The sequence below is a fragment of the Vombatus ursinus genome, unplaced genomic scaffold, assembly GCF_900497805.2.
Source record: "Vombatus ursinus unplaced genomic scaffold, bare-nosed wombat genome assembly UNPS02014839.1, whole genome shotgun sequence".
Lineage (NCBI taxonomy): Eukaryota > Metazoa > Chordata > Mammalia > Diprotodontia > Vombatidae > Vombatus > Vombatus ursinus.
The window spans coordinates 5,204,547-5,224,478 of record NW_020954617.1 but is presented as its reverse complement, the minus strand read 5'-3'; the positions used below and the strand labels follow the sequence as shown (position 1 = coordinate 5,224,478).

The 19,932-nt window shown below is 40.2% G+C and overlaps 1 protein-coding gene across 2 annotated transcripts in view; it reads left to right on the top strand.

The window, feature by feature from the left end:
- Window positions 1-4,408: 4,408 nt before the first annotated feature.
- RBM28 (RNA binding motif protein 28) overlaps window positions 4,409-19,932 on the top strand; it is a 38,684-nt gene continuing 23,160 nt past the window's right edge. For both annotated transcript variants that reach the window (XM_027840197.1, XM_027840196.1), the window contains exons 1-9: window positions 4,409-4,645; window positions 11,734-11,892; window positions 12,395-12,507; window positions 12,933-13,008; window positions 13,393-13,485; window positions 14,719-14,787; window positions 15,852-16,002; window positions 16,186-16,322; window positions 17,347-17,422. In XM_027840197.1, the coding sequence (XP_027695998.1) occupies window positions 4,528-4,645; window positions 11,734-11,892; window positions 12,395-12,507; window positions 12,933-13,008; window positions 13,393-13,485; window positions 14,719-14,787; window positions 15,852-16,002; window positions 16,186-16,322; window positions 17,347-17,422 (992 nt within the window). In that variant the 5' untranslated portion in view covers window positions 4,409-4,527. The remainder of the gene's footprint in view (window positions 4,646-11,733; window positions 11,893-12,394; window positions 12,508-12,932; window positions 13,009-13,392; window positions 13,486-14,718; window positions 14,788-15,851; window positions 16,003-16,185; window positions 16,323-17,346; window positions 17,423-19,932) is intronic.

The window sequence follows — 19,932 nt, the reverse complement described above, 5'->3', positions numbered from 1 at the left end:
GGGTCATAATCCCGGCTTCCTGCCCAGAGAAGCTTTTCAAGAGGAGTGTCTGATTTGTGTCCCAATCTGGACTCTTTTGCCCCAAACTGTCTGAGACTTAGAATATGGGTCAAACCAGCCTAGGTTTCCAAAGGGGAATAGATGGAAGATTATGACTTTGGAAGGGGATGGTTGGGAAAGTCTCTGCCAGTCCGTTTTACTCCTAGATGATGATGGATGGGAAGGTAGCTCACCATTTATTTCCCCTGGCAGCCTGGTGAGAATTGGTGTGGGGCTGGGGTATTGCTGCTGCTGCTGCTATTTAATAAAAGTACCCTGCATGTGTCCTGAGGAGATTTATGAGTGAATATTCCCAATTGAGTGAGCCTCTTGTTCTGCCAGAAGTGAAGCAGCAGGGGAAAGGGGTGAGGCTAAGCAAGTGACTTTGAGGATTGAGACGAAGAGCTTGGCTGTCCTCTGCCTGACTCGGGAAATACAGAAGAATCAGTTGTGATGTGTCAGTCTCTGGGCGTCTACAGTGCTCTCCTATGGGTGGCTACTGCCCTCTGATGGACAATATTGCAATGTCTTTTAAAGAAGAGGCAAGCCAATAGGGCCTATGGTGGCTTTATGCTAAGCACTATAGGGGCAGTATGTGGAATATGCCAACTCATAATCATTTTTCCAGGCCTGATTCTGGTCTTTCAAGGTAGTGGAGACTACAGAAAAGTCGCTGTTTCGGGTTTCAGAAGCCTCATGTTTGAGCTTCTAGGCCTCAAACCACCACTACCATTTTGACCATCATCTCCCCTCAGGCCCTGATGGAGACAGTCCAGGATCTTGGATCTAAGGGTCTTAGGTTAGCACTACCTCTTAAATCAGGAGACCTGCTTCTGTCCCAGCTCCCACAGCCATCACTGAGTGGTGAAATCATTGTGGAGAGGTGGCCCATCTTCCCTTCATCACCAGCAACAGCTGCTGACCAACTTCCACCAAAAGGCAGCTAAGCACTCGAGCCCTGAGAAAAGTCCACCCCAGAGCACCAAGCCTACTTCCAGCCCAGCTCTCAGAGCCATCATCTGGATAAGCAATTCTCCCATGGAGATGAGTTGAGATACCCCCAGCAGCTGCCCCCCCCCCCACACACATGGCAGTCAAGTCAAACTAGCTAAAGCAGTAAGGCACCCTGAGGGACAGGAAGGATGCACATGTGCCAGGTTAGTCAAATCAGAACCCCCTCCACCTTGATCAGCATCTCCCCTCAGACCCCTATGGGGACAGCCCAGGACCCTGAATCCTAGAGCCTTGTGACTGGCAGTGTTTCCAGCCCAGTGCCCTCAGTCATCATCCTGGGAAGCAACCCATGTGGAAATGCAGCCTGGTAACTGCTGCTGCAGGTGCTACAGCCACGGCTGCTGAAGACCCAGAAAAGTTCTTGTCATCAAAGTCCTCAGTGGGGAAGGGAATAAACATTTCTATAGCTCCTAGTATGTGTCATATTAATGCTTATTCATGAAGTGCCTTACCAATATTATCTCATTTGATCCTCATAACAACCCTCGAGGTAGGTGTTGTTATTATCCCCATTTTGCAATCGAAGAAACTGAGGCAGAGGTTAAGTGACTTGGTCATGCAGCTAGAAGGTGTCTGAGGTCAGATTTGTAACTCAGGCCTTCCTAATTCCAGGCCTAGTGCTTTATCTACTGTGCTGCCAAATGGTTCAACATCTGCAGGCTGTCTGGCTATTTATTTATTGGGGTGCTCAGGAGGACTGGCATCTCTGGTGTGAGGGCTGCTAAGCCCCTTTCAAGGCTGCTTATCCACCTTTGGTGTCCACCTGCCACCCACCTTTCACCTGTGGCTTCAAAAAGCTGTAACACATGCAGCAGCCGCACCCTGACAAAACCATCGTGGCATATGGGCTAACCCACAGGCCTCAAACTTGTGGGTGAGTTAGGGGGTTGTCACACCAAGTGTGTGAACAATGGGCAGATGAGAACAATTTGTTCCAACGGCCATGAAGGCAGCTGAAGTAGGTGTTGTAGAGTGCTTAGAGCTTGGTCAGGCATTGAAGAAGCCATGCTCATCCATTTCATCCTAGGCCTCTTGCCTCTTTTTTTTTTTTGGCAAGGCAATTGAGGTTAAATGACTTGCCTAGAGTCACACAGCTAGTGAGTGTTATGTGTCTGAGGTAGGATTTGGACTCAGGTCCTCCTGACTCCAGGACTGGTGCTCTATCCACTGCGTCACCTAGGTGCCCCTATTTCATCCCAGGCCTCTCGCCTTTTGTCCCGCCGCTGGACTTTGATGACTCTGCAAGAGAGAGTGAGGTTGATAACTTCATGCAGCTCTGCCTCACTTAAATCCAATTTATGCACAAGTGAAAAAAAAAGGCTATTTATGAGACTCTAAACCAAAGTATTTGCTTTTTTGTTTTAGTATCTTTTTTTTTTACATTCCCTATGATTTGATATGATTTCATCAGTGGAAATGACATTAAAGAAGAGGTATTAACATCTGCTTTGCTTTGGCACCCTCAAGATCATGGGACTGTTCCATCTGACTTACAGCTGAAACCTAACGTGAGCTCCTGGAGAGCAGGGATTGTATTTTCTGTTTGTTTCTCCAGTGCTTAGCATTGTGCTTTGGACATAGTAAGAAATTAATAAATGCTTCATTTATTCAGTGCTGGAGGGCTAATTCATGTGTGTGTGTGTGTGTGTGTGTGTGTGCTGGGGATTTCTCATGCATGTAGAATATCTGGCTAACCTCATCTCCTTTATCTCACTCAAGTCCATGTCTGTCCATCTCTTCTTATTCTGATTGTGATTATGTCAATAGGTGTAAACATCTGTTTCACATATCGTGTGCTTTTCTCTGAATAAATAGCATCTGAATAGAGGTTTGGTCATAAGATCCTACATTTAGAACTGGAAGAACTTCTGAGATCATCTAATCTGAGGATTCTTAATTTGGTGGCTAGTTTACTTGTTTAAAAAATATTTTGATGGCTATTTCAGTATATTGTTTTCCTTTGTATGTCTGTGTATTTTATTTTGTGCGTTTAAAACATTATTTTGAGGAGTTTATAGAGTTTACTAGACTGAAAGGGATCCATGACATAAAAAAAGGTTAAAGTCCAGCCTCCGATACTTACTAGCTCTGTGACCACTGGCAAGTCACTTAACCCTGATTGCCTCAAAAGAAAAATAAAAGGTTAAGAAAGAACCTCTGATCTAATCCAACCCCATCACTTTACAGAGGAGGAAACTGAAGCCAAGAGAGGTTTCCTTTTATTACATTTTAAATACTTTGGTTCAATGCATCTTCCTTCCTTCCTTGCAGAGGTAGGAGACTATGAATAGGGAACACTGCATGTAATGTTCAACCTAGTTGGTGTATATTTTTCCTAAACTGTTCTATTAAAAAAAAAAGTAAAAACTGTTCCATTTTTCTCTTTTACTTTTTGACATAAGGAATGGGAAAGGGGGAGAGATATATTAGAAGATGTAGGGTATGTAAAAACAAAAATCAATATGTACCACCTACCAACCAAACATATACTTTGTGCAATCTCATAAATAGCCAGACAAGTTGCAAATATCTGTGATAAGGAGGGTGAGCATAGAACTAAGTTGGAAGGGGCCTTGGGGGCCATTTAGCCCAACTGTCTCATTTTACTGATTACTTTGGCATTGGGAGGGTAACTTGCCTAAGGTGACAGAGGTAGTTAAATATAACAGATGGGACTTTAACCCCAGTTTTCTTCAAAGTCGGTGCTGTTCCACTTTATCACATGCCTCCTCCAAATATTGTCACTGTGAGATTGTGTGCCATGGGTATGGGTCCAACTCCCACCTCTTGTTTGACTTTAGTAAAGCTTGTTGTCCTTCAGTCATTCAGTCGTGTCCAACTCTTTTTGACCCCATGGATCCTATTGTCCATTGGGTCCATTGGATAATTGGTTTGCCATCCCTGAATTTGGGAGTCAGAGGACCCAAGTTGGAATCCATGCTCTGCCAGATGCTCCCTCTGTGTCCTTGGACAAGACAATCTCTCTGGGCCTCAGTTTCCCCTTCTAGGGAAGGGGATGTTGACCTTTAAGGTCCTTCCTAGTTCTTCCCATGAGCAGGGTTGGGTGACCAGATGCCACATGGCATCCATGCAACCTGGGGTGGAAATATACGCTGGAGCTCAGGGAGTCGTCAGTTACTTAGGTACTAGGGAGGAAAAAAAAAATGCTCCGATCCAACAGGGGGCGCAAGCACTGGAGCACACCAGAGAGGCTGGGGCGGGAACTGTTCCCAGCGCAGGGTCAGGTCAACGCCCCCTCGGGGCAGCCTAGGAGCCAGCCCAGGCCTTGCCGGAACTGCTTTCTCCCAGGCTCCGCGCTTTCACCCGGACCCCTTTCTCGCCTGGGCTCTTCCGGTCCGGCTCGCGGCCAAGATGGCGGAGCCGGCACGCTGAACCCTTCCCATCCCGGTGCGCGTGTTCCGCGGACGGTTCCCTGGAGGGTCTGAACACGCGCAGAGCCAGCCTTTAGGCCCGATGGCGGGACAGACCCTGTTCGTGGGCCGCCTCCCGGCCTCGGCCAGCAGCCCGCAGCTGGAGCGTCTCTTCAGTCAAGTGGGGCCCGTGAAGCAGTGTTTCGTGGTCACCGAGAAAGGTGGGGAGCTGCGGGGGCGTCTCCAGACTGGAGGGGGGGCGTCTCGCTCCCCCCTCCCCCCCACCGCCAGGGGTCCGGGACGGCTGAAATCCTAGGGGCCCTGTTAGGGGGCTGGGGAGAGGGATGGGATGGGTGAGCAGGAAAGGCTTGGGGGGGGGCGTGGAGAGGAGAGGGAGAGAGAGGAGAGAGAGACAGAGACACAGAGAGATAGAGAGATGAGAGAGACAGACGTACAGACAAACGGACGGACTTGCACAAGCGAAGGAGTGGGGCTGCAACACACAGGCTGAATAAATCCTGGGCTTTTGGTTTTCATGGTGTATTTCCATACAGTCTTACCTGAAACTGCAGAAATGTGCTTTATTTTTTCCTATTCTTCGTGTATATTTATGTTATACTCTCGTGATAGCTTTGCCTTTTTTTTTTTGGCAAGGCAGTCGGAGTTAAGTGACTTGTCCAGGGTCACACAGTTAAGCGTCAAGTGTGTGAGGCTGGGTTTGAACTCAGATCTTCCTGACTCCAGGCCTGGTGCTCTATCCATTGTGCCACCTAGCTGCCCCTGCTCCTGTAATAACTTGAAAAGAAGGAATTGGTGTTTGCAGTAGTAGGGTCTTGACCCTCCGCTTGTGGCTTTGGCTCCATTTTCTTTGTGTGCCTGGTAAGGAGTGGAGCCTCTGGCCTTTGGGCTTTAATCTATTTACCTTGTATATAGCCGGGGAAATAATGTTGGCCAGATATGGTCAGTTTCTTCTCCGAGGAGGTTTTTTTTTTCCTCTTTTCCAGAAGAACCTGTAAGACAAAGACCTAGTGCTTAGCCCAGTGCTAGCACATAGGAAGTTCATAACAAATGTTGATAGGTCAACCCTAATTTGGATCTCAACCAGAGGTTGGAAATCAAGGCCCTGTGTCAATGTGTTGCTTTTTTCCCCCCTTTCTCTTTGTACCAGGAAGAATAACCCATTAGATGTGCATGAGCAATAATTCTTTAACACGTCTTAAATATGGGGGCAGATTTTACCATGTGTGTTAAATACCAGACCAAAAACCTCAGCAGAGGTTTTTGTTACTTTGTTACTTTTTCCAAAGCCATGAAACTCCTCACATGGAGCTGGACAGCTTCCTGTCTCTCCCTGTACTTTTATCCTCTGTGCTAAGTGGAACAGGTTCTGATCCTTCTGATCCTGTTTCCTTAATGGTGAAAAGACAAATTAACATATGAATGTCTTCACATGGAAAGGAAACATACTCCTATGCTGAGCTGCCAGGTATGAGATTTAATTGGATTACATGGTCAATCTCCTGTTTTCAAGGATCTTGTATAGGATAAGTGTGTAGTGCTTGTAGCATGTAGTGTAGGAAAAGGAGGTTGTGTGCCTTTGAATTCTGTTTCTACTTTTGATGTTAGACAAAATGATGTGGTTTGTACCTTTCTGACAGAGTTGACTTTTGGACAAAATGATTTTTTAGACAGGAATTTAGAAACTTCTTCAGCTTCTTTTCATCCTTTTAGAGGAAAAGGAGTAGAAGCTTATCTCAACTTAAAGTGTCAACTGCAAATAGGCAGTCCTTTCAGTCATGTCCAACTCTTTATGACCCCATTTGAGGTTTTCTTGGCAAAGATGCTGGAATGGCTTGCCATTTCCTTCTCCAGATCATTTTATAGATGAGAAAACGGAGGCCAGCAGGATTAAGTGACATGCCCAGGGTCACACAGCTAACAAGTGTCTGGGGCTGGATTTAAACTTAGGTTTTTTTGATTCTACACCCAGCACTCTGCCCCACTTCCATCGCTCTGCCCCTCAAATATGAGTATATATCATCTTTAAAATGACATACAATACTTAGTTTATTGATCACCAAAATTAATTTGAAAATTTTATGTCATAATTTGCATGAAACACTAATAAATATTACAAATGGTATTTAGAACTAGAAGAGACCTTTGTGATTATTTCATCCAGCTCTCTCCCTCCCAATTGATAAGGAAGCTGAGGACCCTCAGAGAGATTAATTGAATTGCTCAGGCTGTGTAGATAGTGGTTGGGATTCACACAAAAGTCTTCTGACTCCAAATTCAATTCTCTTTCTATTATAACACTTCAGTGCCTTCATTCTTCCCCTACTTCATCTGCTGGTGGTCCCCTTTTCACCCTGGTAACTGGGAAGGAAATGATGGCTAATAGAAAGATCATGGGCCTGTCAATCAAGAGACCAGACTGTGCTATGAGCTCACCATGAAGCTTCCCTTCTACAGTCTCCACTTCAAGTCATTTATCCTTTCTGTTTCTTATTTTGGGATAATTGAAAAAAAAAAAACACAACACTATTCAATTTTCCTGATCCCTTCCAGCCTGATCTTTTCCTGCTCAGTTCTGAGTCCAACTTATCCACACTTGTTCAGGGTGTACATACTGATGTCCAATTCAACTGGTTGCTTATCTAGCTTAATGTAATAATTTGGACAATGTATGCTTTTAATACATTTTATTTTTTCCGTAATGGATTGATAGATTCTTTTATGTCACTTCCATTTCATTGAAGGGGATTTATAGTATTCAGAGTTTATGGAGTTAGTAGGTTGTCAGCATAAATAGAAGCATTTGAAGAGCTTTGCCATTAATAGGACATCTTTACCTTTTCTGGACTTTACTGTATAGGATCATAGGTTTAGAGGACATAATTATTTAATTTTGCAGATGAGGAAACTGAGGCCCAGAGCAGCTAAGTGTCTTGTTCAGGCTTACACAGGTAATAAGTAGCAGAACTAGGATTTGAACCCAGGTCCGCTGACTCCAAATCCAGCATTCTCCCACTAAATTAAGCTGTATTTAATCTTCCTGTTTAACTGCTTTGATTGATGATGTTACTTAATGGATAATTAAGCAAAGCAATTTCTGTAGTTGTGTTTGTGATGATTCTTCTGTGATTTTGGTATTAAAGACATGATGGAGGAGAACTTTTAATGCTGTATTTTGCACTTCTACTGTGCAGTTGTAAAAATTAGTGAAACCATAGAGTAGGATCTTATATTCTCTATATCTCTTATTTGTGTAATTCCAAAAATGTGATCTGCTTTAGAAGATTGACAGAAAATTTCCCTTCTAGTATTTTCATCAGTGATACCCTGAATATGTGTGTAAATATTTTATGTCAATGAGAAATCGGTTACATGGGTCAGAAGTTGCACTCGTGTCTTCTCATTTATTTTATTTTATTTTATTTTATTTTATGTTATTTTTACTAAATGCAGTATTTACCAGCTTTTCCTTTCTTCTGAAATCTTCATCTCTTTGAAATAGCTTCAGAATTAATCCTTGAATACTGTGGTTTTTTAAGTGCTTAATTTTCATTGATATCTTTTTTCAGGTAAGTACTTCGTGTCTGAATGTTTGTCTTTTCACCCAGTGAGCCATTCTTTGTAACAAAGGATTTTTTAAAAAAAGAAAAGAAAATCAATTCAGCAAAAGTAACCAATTCATTAACTGAGTCTGACAGTGAATATGGAGTGTTCCTCACCCATAGTCCTGTACCTCTGCAAAGAAAGGAAGGAGACAGTAATATTTTCTCATTTCTTTGGGGTCAGCCTTGGTCATTATAGTTACATACCATTTGGTGTTGTTTTTTTTTTTATTCTTTATATTATTGTGGTCATTGTGTGTTTTGTTTTCTTAGTTCTGCTTACTTCACTCTGTGTTAGTTCTTACAAATCTCCCTTTGGGACACTTTTAAATGAATTTTTTCATTATGTACTTGGTCAGATCTAGTTGCTCTTCCTAATTAAGTTTAAGAATTCTTACTATTTCTTTTATTCACATAGTTGTGCACAGAATCATTGAGTCTACCTAAAAAGCATACTGCAAATGTTCATTTCTTTTTCTTTTTTCTTTCTTTTTTTTTTTTTAGCTTTTTTGGTGAGGCAATTGGGGTTAAGTGACTTGCCCAGGGTCACACAGCTAGTAAGGGTCAAGTGTCTGAGGCTGGATTTGAATTCAGGTCCTCCTGACTCCAAGGCTGGAGCTCTATCTGTTGTGCCACCTAGCTGCCCCCAAATGTTCATTTCTTTAAAAAAAAAAAAAGTATTGATAAATTTTGTTTTGGTACAAATGACACTACCCAACAAACACTTTGTATTATATGCACAGAGTAGGCATATAATAAATGCTCATTGACTGACTTGCCCACTTCTCTTGTAAGTACTATCCCTGAGAAAATTAGTTATTAATAGGAAAAAAAAAAGAATTTCTTAACTTTAATAATATGGTGCTAAAATTGACTTATTTGACTTGAAGTTTTTTTTTTACCCCTTTATATTAGATTTTAAAAATACTGTTTAAATTCTTATGTATATTGTTCTTTTGGTTCTGTTTTCTTCACTCTGAGTTCTTTCATGCAAATCTTCCTTTATTTCTCTAAATTTTTCATTTCTATCATTCCTTATGGCACAGTAACATTCCATTACATTCATAGATGGTGTTTTTCAGCTAGTTTCCAGTCATTGGGTACTCATTTTGTTCCCAGCTTTCTCTTATCACAAATAGTAAAAAACACATTTCTTTAGCAACAACATTCTTCTGGCAATTCTTTCTTTATGCCTTTGAATCATAGAACATCATAATTTTCTAAAAATTTAAAAACAAGTTTATTTAAATAAAATGCTTGATTTGAAGGGAAAACTAGGACCAATTTCTTTAGAGTAATTTATCCCTACAACACAGATTGCCCTACATGTATCTATGTGCCAAGACTTATAACTTTGTATTTGATTTTACTATAAAAGAAAAACCCTGAAATTATCCCATCAGCGAGGAATGCAAGGGTTTTTTTTTTTTTTGGCTTTGTTTTTGTTAACCATCAGAATACGATAATATTGGAATATAAAATAAAAGCTGAATGAACATGTTATTGATGGGAAAAGGGGTATTTTCAGAGAGCCAGTTTGGTTTTCTCTTATCCCATTTCTATTTGATGGTTAAAAATTTTTCCCTCCAAATAACAAGCATTTATTTTTTCTGATCCCCACTTCCTCCACCCACTATTGGGAAAAAAAAAAGAAAAAAAATCAATAAATCTGCATTAACGAGCAAAGCAAATTTTTACTTTGGGCATGTTCAGAAATGTAGGTTTCATTCTGCACCTTGGGTCTATGACCTGTGTCAGGAGGTAGATAGTATGCTTCATCTTTTAGTCTTTTAGAGTTTTGGGGTTTGTCATTGCATCGATCAGAATTCTCAAGTCTTCATAGCTGTTTTTCTTTATAATGTTATTGTTCTCTTGGTTCTGCTTACTTTACTCTGTCAGTTCATACATGTTTTCTTAGCTTTTTCTGAAACCATCTGTTTCGATATTTCTCATGGGACAATAATTTTCCTATTAAATTTATATACTATAATTTGTTTAACTAGTTCTCATCCATGTGATTTTAATTGAAACGTACCATTGGCCCTTTAGTTAAAAAAACAAAAAACACCTAGAAGCATTATACTTGTGCACATATAGCAATTTAGCATTATGACTGTGCACATATATCAGTTTACTTTATGTACCATAAAATAATGAGGAGGAGGAGAGAGAAAAATGAAAGAAGAAATAAAACTGTACTGCTGTGGTTAGGATGTGGAAGAACCAAATCTTGAATTTGTAATTTTGAACATATTGTTTTCCTTGGGAGCAGAGTTCTGGAATAAAATAGAAGGTTCTCTTTTTGGCAAAAGCATCGTATGCTGCTAGGACACATTGATTGGACTTTCATCCTCCATTTCTGTCTGTCCAGGTATATCTATTTCATTGTTTGGCTGCCTATCAAATTGGAATCCAATCTGCCTAATTGACAAACTGTTCACAATAGGCTCTCATTAATTCACTAAGTAGTATGTGTTTCTTAAATTTAAATTGAACCATAGAACCATCTTGCTTCTTGCTCTGCTCCTTTTGATTTCATTTTGTCATTTTATGTCTTGACTCTTCCCTTGGGCTTCTTTTTAGCCCTGGTGCATCATGGCGTGTCCTCAGCAGCCACTTAAGAGTAGGCTATTACAAGTTTAGAAAGATTTAAAAGTACAGTTAACACAAAGGGTAATGGAAAGATGTGTGTGGTGGGTTTAAACAGGCTACAGTATATTACCAGCAGCAACTAGCATGTAAGAAGTGGCACAAAAGACATTATCAAAGCATAATTGGATAAACTGATCATGTAGTGAGAATGAGAGGCAGCAGATGGAGTGGCACATTGGTATTTGCTGAAACACAAACATAACAAGAGGAAGACAACATGATATAGTGGGGAAACTGTTGGATTTGGATTCAGAGGCCCTGAGTTTGAAAAGTCCTTGGTCTGCCACTGTCTTTGTGATCTTAAGCAAGTTACTTAACCTCTCTTGATCAAAGTGCCTATTTACTGTGTGCCATTTTAAAAGGAAGGTGTTGCATCAGATGACTTCTGGGGTTTCTTCAGTTCTAATCAGTGATCCTATGAAAGCCTCCAGAACCTTGAAGAGATTCTTAATGGAGTCTTTATGGGAAAATAAGCACAAGAATGATGTGAACATGATGAAAACATTTAAAAAAGGGATGAAACAACTGCATTGATGAAGTCATGAATCTTCCAGAAGATCAGAGTAGAATACTTTATTCATCTCCAGGACAGAAATATTTTTTCTTTTTATTTTTAGAAGTATTAATTACTGCTTTGCCTACCTCACAGGTTTGTGTTTAGAATAAGGCAATAGATATGAATTGACATGGGAATGTTAAAAGTATACTATAGAAGGAATTGTTAATAATAGTGTGCATATGATATCTTCCCCTGTAGCAATACAGGGAGTTTATTTTGATAGTACCTTAAAAGAAATTGAGTTTTGTTTATTCTGAGGGGTCACTCCTTAGCTATCATTTGATTTTGATAAATGGTCTTCCAGATACCTCTTTTCCTGCCTCATCAGGGCTTTTCCATTTTCTTCATAATTCTGGCTTGTATAAAGGTTGTGTTTTCTGAGATATGATTTATAGCAGGGCTCTGGCCTTTTTATGAAGATGTTCTTGTGGCTTATAGCTCCCTTCTCCCCCCTCCGTCCCCTCTTTTTTCCTCTTAGGCAGTAAGATATGTCGTGGCTTTGGCTATGTCACTTTTTCCATGCTGGAGGATGCTCAGAGGGCCCTCAAGGAAGTTACCACCTTTGAAGGTTGCAAGATCAACGTGATTGTTGCAAAGAGAAAACTAAAGAACAAAACAAAGGAAAAGGAGAAGAAGGGTAAGTTATAAAAGAAGTCAGTTATTGTTTAGGATGAAGGAAAGTATTATGATATGAAAAGAGAAGTACTGGGGCTTAGGAGAGTCTTTAGAGGTTAAAGACTCCAAAATGAATGTCTCTAAAACTACCTCTAACTGTCTAATTCTCCCAGGTCTCATTGGCTATTCATTTTATTCCTTCATTCACTCCTGAAATTGAGAAGTCCAGTGTTCCTGGGCATAGGTAACTTGATGGAAGGTCTGTTCTAGTTTGATGCTATCCTCAGTAGTACCCTGGCCTTGGATTTTGGTCTTGATGATTTCTCTTTAATACGTTGATCATGACCCAAGGTGTAATACCTGTATCTCCAGTGTTTTAGTGTTCTGGTATTCATTCCTCTGACAAATGTCATCTTACCATTTCTCTTCCCAAGTTACCTTGTGCTTGGAATCCTCTGGTTTTTTTTTTTTCCTGTATAATCAAGGGCAAATATTTGCTTCTCTCCCTTTCTTTTATTTTCCAGAATGTTCAGTGACCTCACAGGAAGAACCAGAACAAGAATCAAAGCCCAAGCCTAAAAAACCAAAAGTAGCTGACAAAAAAGCTAGATTGATCATCCGGAACCTAAGTTTTAAGGTGGGAGTGAGTGGCTAAAGAATCTGAGTCTGGTGATCAAATAGGGCGTCAGGAGCGCTGGAGAATGTTACCTGTGAAACATATCTCTTGTCAGTGGTACCACCTGCTTGGGATGGTGGTGCTGACTTCTTTTCTTTTTAAAAATGAGTCTTAGCTATTATGGTGTCAGAAAATGGCTCTGTTTAGGTGAGAACCTATAAAGAGCATGAAATGTAGAGGAAGAACTACTTTGGAAGGACTTCATAAATAAATCTTGTGTTATTTTCTATCCTTTCTGCCATAGATTCCGTAGTGAAACACCCCCTTTCCAAAAATCTGATTTTCCATCCTTTGAAACTGAAAAGTGGCTTAATATTAGTGAACTAAATTCTCAAGAGCTGGTTTGCTTCTGATTTGTTTGTGGTTACTTTTCTTTTTCTTTTTAGTGTTCAGAAGATGATCTGAAGACCTCGTTTGCTCAGTTTGGTGCTGTCTTGGAGGTGAACATTCCTAGGAAGCCAGGTACTGATGAACCTGTCTGCTCATCTTATGAATCAGAATGAAGTTTTAAAAATATTTAGCTAACACATGACTTCTTATGTTAGGCACTGTCCATAGCATGTGTATGAGGTTTTTGCCTTTTCCTTTGAATATTTCAAGATAGATCAGATATTTTATTAGCCTTAGGAATATGGTTTTAAAGGTGTATCATTTGTTTTGAACTTGGGTCAAGGAGCCAAACTCATTCTGGTGGGGGGAGTGCCACTTTAATCTGGAGAGAGGCCAATTTAAAATTCTAGTCAATTTGAAATTCTGTTTCCATCTTTGTAGCCTGTGTTTCTATGGCCTTACCTTCCAACACTGATTGCTCAGTTAATTGACTTTCTGTGTCCTATCTACTTACAGATGGAAAAATGCGAGGCTTTGCTTTTGTTCAGTTCAAGAATCTGTTGGAAGCAGGAAAAGCCTTGAAAGGCATGAACATGAAAGAAATAAAAGGTTGGTCTGCTTTGCCCCAAAGACCTGGGCATTATACCTGGTGTTTAGATAAATTGGCATAATAAGTAAATTTTATTCTATTCCTGAAAAATGCAAGATTTTACATTAGTCTTCATTGTTGGTGTACTAACCAGTTTGGTGACATTTTCCTGATGACTGTTTCTCTTAGGATTAAATTTGAAAGTACCTGAGGTTGCTGTAAATATTCTTTCTCTTGCTTGTCCTTACTCTGTATGTTTTAAAAACTTTGGCTGGGCAAAGGACCTAAAACAATTGATAATGGATGAAAATTGGCATTGAGGTAGGATGGAGGTCTTCTACTTCTCTAGGTTGATTTAATCCAACCCCCTTGATTTGTTTTGAAAATTCAGATTTATTGATGTTTATTTTATCATAGTCATTTCCATATATACCCCTCTCTCTAATGAATCCCCTTGTAAGAAAAATATTCCCAAATTGTTAAGCAAAAGCAGTTGACACAATGTGACCTCTCAGTCTGAGCTCTGGCTGTTGGAGTACTGTCCCAATATCCCTGTCCCATTAAATTAATAGTGTACAAATACTAAAGACATTGGTTGATGATAACAACTGACATTTATACAATACTTTAAGGTTTATAAAATACCAGCAATTCTGTGAAGTTGCTAGTTCAGATGTTATCCTTTGCCCTCTCTTTCCCTTTTCAAGTAGAAAAACTCCAGGTAAGAGAATTGAACTGAGTTGCCTAGGGTCAAAGACAGACTTTGAACAAATCTTCTGTTAGTCCAGTGTTATTTCTGCTCCCCTCCCCCCTTTTATTTTTCTTTTCTGACATTTCACTTTCCCCTTTCCCCAGAAACCTGGAGGTGTAGAAGGTAGGAAGGGATGCGTGCAGTGATAGGGGTGGGAACATTTCTGATTTCCTGTTTCTCTCTTTCCAGCCCTCATTGGGCAGCTGTCGTTGGAGGGTGTGTTATATTGAGTTTTTTTTTTTTTTTTTTGTTTGTTTGTTTTGTTTTTTGTTTTTTGTTTTTTGATGAGGCGATTGGGGTTAAGTGACTTGTCCAGGGTCACATGGGTGTCTTATATTGTTGAAACAAGGGTAGGCCAATTCTGGGAGTTTTCTTCAGAGGGTGGTACAGTTGTTCTCTGGGCTGGCACTTCCTTGTGTGTGGAGGCTGAGCTTGGACCCCTCAAAGAAGGAATGTTAAAGGAAGGAAATATTCTTTCTAATGTCCATTATTTATCTGGCAGGACGGACAGTGGCTGTGGATTGGGCTGTGGCCAAAGATAAATATAATGCAACACCATCTTCTGCTTCAGGTAAAGGCTTAATAGTTCTCTGGAAGGGATATTTTGAATGTCTTTTCTTACCCTTTTGAAATCCTGTTGAATTTCTCTCCATCCTTTAAAACTCAAGTGATATCTCCTTTCCCATCTCATTACCTTACCAACTCTTTGTTTAATCCACTTACCCTGTAATGTTGTGTTTATTTCTTATGTTTTCTCATCTACTTAATTCACAACATTTCTGGGTAAGTGGATTAAGCAAAATGCTGGTAATATAGTAAGATCTGGGGATTAACAGACCATAACCTGGAGACTGCACAACAAATATTGCAGTGCTGTGGGGAAAAACAGGCACAGAGAAATTTCAGCAAAACTGACTAACCTATCACCTGAGTCTGACAACATATGCAATGTTCTAGATTAGTAGTCCCCCTTCTGCAAAGAAGGGAGGGGAATGTATTTTCTCATGTCTTCTATGAGGTCAAGCTTGGTAGTCATAATTAATCTCCCAGCTTTTTCACTTTTTTGAGCCTTTTTTGGTTCTTTCCATTTACATTGCTGTTATCATTGTGTATTATGTTTTCCAGGTCCTCCTTCACTTTGTATCCATCTTCTCTGGCTTCTTTGAATTTTTCATATTCATTTATTCTTATGGCACAGTATTACTTTCATGTTCCACAATTTGTTTAGCCATACCCTATTGAATGAGAAAACATGTAACTTTCAGTTCATGACCAGCTTCAGAGAGCAGATTTCATGGGGGTGTAAGTTATGTGACTGTAGGATAGCTTTGGTTTGAGCTTTATATCAGGTCAAAATAAGCATTTTGATGCAGACCTCTTTTCTTTATTCTAAGTAAGAATAATGTTCAATATTTTGGTAGGAAGTGGGAGGTAATTTAAAAGTTGAATGATGAGCCTAGCCTTCCAGTTAGTTATTCTCTTATCAATGAAGAAAATAGACCCTGAGAAACTTGCAAAGCCGCTGGGGGAGGGCTTATTATTAGGGCTTTGGCATTGGTCTCTACAGCTGACCTAGCAGCAATTCGGTTTTCTGTGCCAGATCATCTCCATTATATTCCTCACTTCACTTCACAGGTGAGGAGCAAAAAGCCACTGAACCCAAACAGCAAGATGCAAGTCAAGAGGAGGAAAGTGAGGAGGAGGATGAGGATGAAGAGGAGGATGACGATGAAGAAGATGAAGAAGAAGAGTTACAAGTGGCCAAGTCAGCGAAGACTCAGAAGAGGTGAGCAACGAAACCTCTTCTGAGCACGGAAAGGAGGATTCTAGTTTGAAGGTTCACCAATTATCTTTAGGGAGAGGAACTGCCTTTCTTTTGGTTTTGGAAACAGAATTGGCTTGTGTGGTGGAACCTGGAAAGGCCTCTTGGCCAGCATAGATTCCTAATTGCTGATGGTTCATTTTTCAGGGAAGGCAAAAGACCGTTAACTTTGGGTGCTGAGAGCAGTGAGGAAGATGAAGACAGTGACCTAGAGGAAAGAAGTATCTGTGAAGATGAAGAGGAGTGGGGTCAGAATGAGGTGGATTCAGATGAAGAAGACCGAGGTTTGCCTAGTAACTGTTTTGCATTGAGTACAGATCTTTACTCATTTATTAAGAAGTTGAGCCAGCACTTTAGGTCACACTTTAAATAGGCCCTTTGTATTTGCGTAAAACTTACTTGAAGATATCCATGTCGTAAAAAAAAAAGAAGAAATTTATGTCATGTTCTTTCACCTCCTTACTCAGAGCTCATTTTTAAGAGGTTGGAGTAGGAAATATATATGTTAGGAAAGTGAATATTCTTCTCTAGTGAATTGAAAACCTACATTAAATAGCTATTGGACACAATCCAACTTAAGTGAAATATTCAGGCAGAGGGTGACAGCTTAGATGTTCAAAATGTTTGTCTGTACCTGCTACTATAGGTGATACACCTATACCACATATACGCTGTAGGCATTTAAGACCTATTGGAACACTTCTTAAAGCTGTACGTTACTTCCTAAACATGTCAGTGAGAGCTGGAATGATACAGTGAAAAAAGGGCTGGAAGCTGGGAGTCAGAAAGACCTGGTTCAAATCCTAATGCTGACATCTACTGGCTCTGAGTCCCAGGGCAGGTCACTTAACCTCTCAGTAGACCAGACAGTTCTGTAAGATTATTATTGGTTGAGAATAGCTGTTCATCTACACTGGTAAAGGGAATTTCCTTACTGAGTATTTCGTATTCTAAAGAAATCACAGGTCTAGGCAGCCAACAAAAGATCAGTACCTATTATAACATTTATGTCAGATGCCATGGGAAAGTCCAAATCAGTTGAATTTAACCTTGGAAGCTTTTTGGAATGAGGCATTGTAGGTGCGAAAGTTGCTGTGGAGTCAGTTACCATGCCCTGCTTTTATAGGGAAAGTATTTTGGTCCATCTCCCTTCTTTAGTTGTAAGTTCAGGCTTATAGGGAAATAAAATTTCCTTTTCCACGAGGGGATGGGAAAGAAGAGGAGCGGTGTGCTAGTGCTAACCTGTCTAGGTTGAGGGTAATGAGACCCTGCACTGCAGACTGGTTCCAATGTCTCATTTGTCTTTAGATGGAGAAGTTCCAAAGAAGAAAAAGAAGAGGAAGTTGCCATCTGATGTGAATGAGGGGAAAACCGTGTTTATCAGGTAGGCCGTATTCTTCCAGAGTGGCATAATGTACCACCTTGCGGAATCAGTGTTGTAAATGACACTGCAGGGCAATGTCTATGGGACTCATACCCCTACTTTGAGGCTTAGGAACATACTGAGAAATGATGGAAAACAGAGTTTTTGATAAGCTAGAAAGGATTTGTTATTTGTTAACATGCCTGACTTTGATGCTTTTCTCTTCTCTCTCATTTGTTTTCAAGTTTTTCCTCATTGTGTTCTCCTTCCTACAGACATTCTCACTAAGCCTAGAAAGCCTTGCTGTGGCCCTTCTGCCCCATCTGGCTCCCTTCCTGTTTCTCTCCTCCATACTGCTAAACTTCTTGAAAAAGTTCTCTGCACCCAAAGTCTCTACTTCCTTACTCCCTATTTTTTTGTGTCGCCCCTTGCTGTTGGTCTTCCACTCACCCCACTCCACCCCCATCATTCTCCTGAAACTGCTCTGAGGTACATGTAACCCCCAAATCCACTCTCCTTTTTTCATGCCTTATCTTTTGACCTCCCTAGTTTTTGGTACCATTGACCATGCCCTCCTGTTAGACACTGTGCCTTGGGTTTTAGAGAAACTTGGTTTCCTCCCAGCTCTTTGAACACTTATCTCATTAGAGATACCACAGTGCACAGAGTGATAGGCCTGGAGTCAGGAAGACTTGAGTTCAGATCTGGCTCTGACTGGATTTCACCCTGGGTGCATGAAGTCACCTCTGTTTGTCTCAGTTTCTTCAACTGTAAAATGGGGATAATAATAGTTTCTGCCCTCAGGATTGTTGTGAAGATCAAATGAGATGATATTTATAAAAGCACTTAGCACAGTGCTTGGTACAGAGTAGGTGCTGTGTGAATGCAGATTCGCTTCCCTCCTTTCTGGCTCTATCTTACAGATTACTTCATGTAGGTGTTCTGCAAGACACTGCCCTCATCTCCCTTTTCCTTTTTTACCTGCACTTTTTTCCTTTGCAACTTCACTCCCACAGCTCTAACAGCTATCTTCATACAGATGATTCCTAAATCATTGTCTCTAGTCAGGGCCTTCACATTGGCCGCAGACCAGCATCTAGTTAATAGTCAGTAAACATTTATTAAGCACCTCCCAAGAACCAGGCACTGGGCTAAGCGCTAGGGATACAGATATAAAAAAGACAGTTCCTATCCTCAAGGAGTTCATGTTTTAGTGGGAGAAAACAGCACGTAAAAGGAAGCTGAAAAGTAGTCAGGTTGGAGTGAAGTTACTGATGAGATGTGGATAACAAGGCTGATTAGATCTTGGAAAATGTTGAGATTGCTCAGTGATATTTACTTGAGGGCATGGTGGGGAAGCCAGAGAGGTCCAAAATGAGTCAGTACAGCCTGGGGAAATAAGAAAACGTCTAAGGACTTCTGGTGATGCTAATGAGCACCTTTCTTTTTAAACCTGCCTTGTCTTCTTACTTGATCATTTCTCTCTATGGTACCACTGTTTGCTGTGCTTCTTATATTTGAAATCTTGGCTATTTTTGATTTCTCTTTTAACTTCTCATATTCCCGTCAGTACCAAATCTTTCTGATCTCACATCTATAACTTCTTTGACATCCTTTCCCTCTGCTTCTTTTTAAAATTAAATCTTATTTTTTTTAACTAACCAAAATCCATTTTACCCCCCTCCTGCTCTAATAAAATACAGAAAAACAAAACCCTTGCAATAAATATGTATAGTCAAGCAAAACAAATTTCTCAATTGGCCATGACCAAAAATACATATCTGCATTTTGAGTCTCATCATCTGTCAGGAGGTAGGCAGCGTGTTTTATCATTAGTTCTCTGGAATTGTAATGGTCATTGCACTGATTAGTTCTTAAATCTTTTAAAGCTGTTTTTATGATCTTGTTATTATAGAAATTGTTCTCCTAGTTCTGCTTATTTCACCATGCACAAGTTCATGCATGTCTTTCCATGTTTCTCTGAAACCATATCCTGCATCATTTTTTATAGCTAAACAATATTCCATTACCTTCACATACTATAACTTGTTTCCCATTGATGGGCATTCCCTCAGTTTCCAGTTTTTATCACTACAAAAAGAGCTACTATAAATATTTTTGTACATATATGTCCTTTTCTTTGTTCTCTTTGGGGTATAGAGGTCATGGTGGTATTGCTGAGTCAAAGGGTATGCACACTTTAAAAACTTTAGGGGCATAGTAACAGTATATTAATGTGTCTGTTTTCCTATAGCCCCTCCAGCATTTGTCATTTTCCTTTTTTGTCAACTTTGCCAATTCAGTGGATGGGAGGTAGTACCCAGAGTTGTTTAATTTGCATTTCTCTAATTATTAGTGGTTTAGAGCATTTTTCTTAGGACTTTTGATGGCTTGAATTTCTTCCTCTGAAAACTATCTGTTCATATCCTTTGATCATTTATCAGTTAGGGAATGGCTCTTATATATTTGAATCCGTTCTCCATTTATTTCATATTGTGAGACATTTGTCAGAGAAACTTGCTGCAAAGATT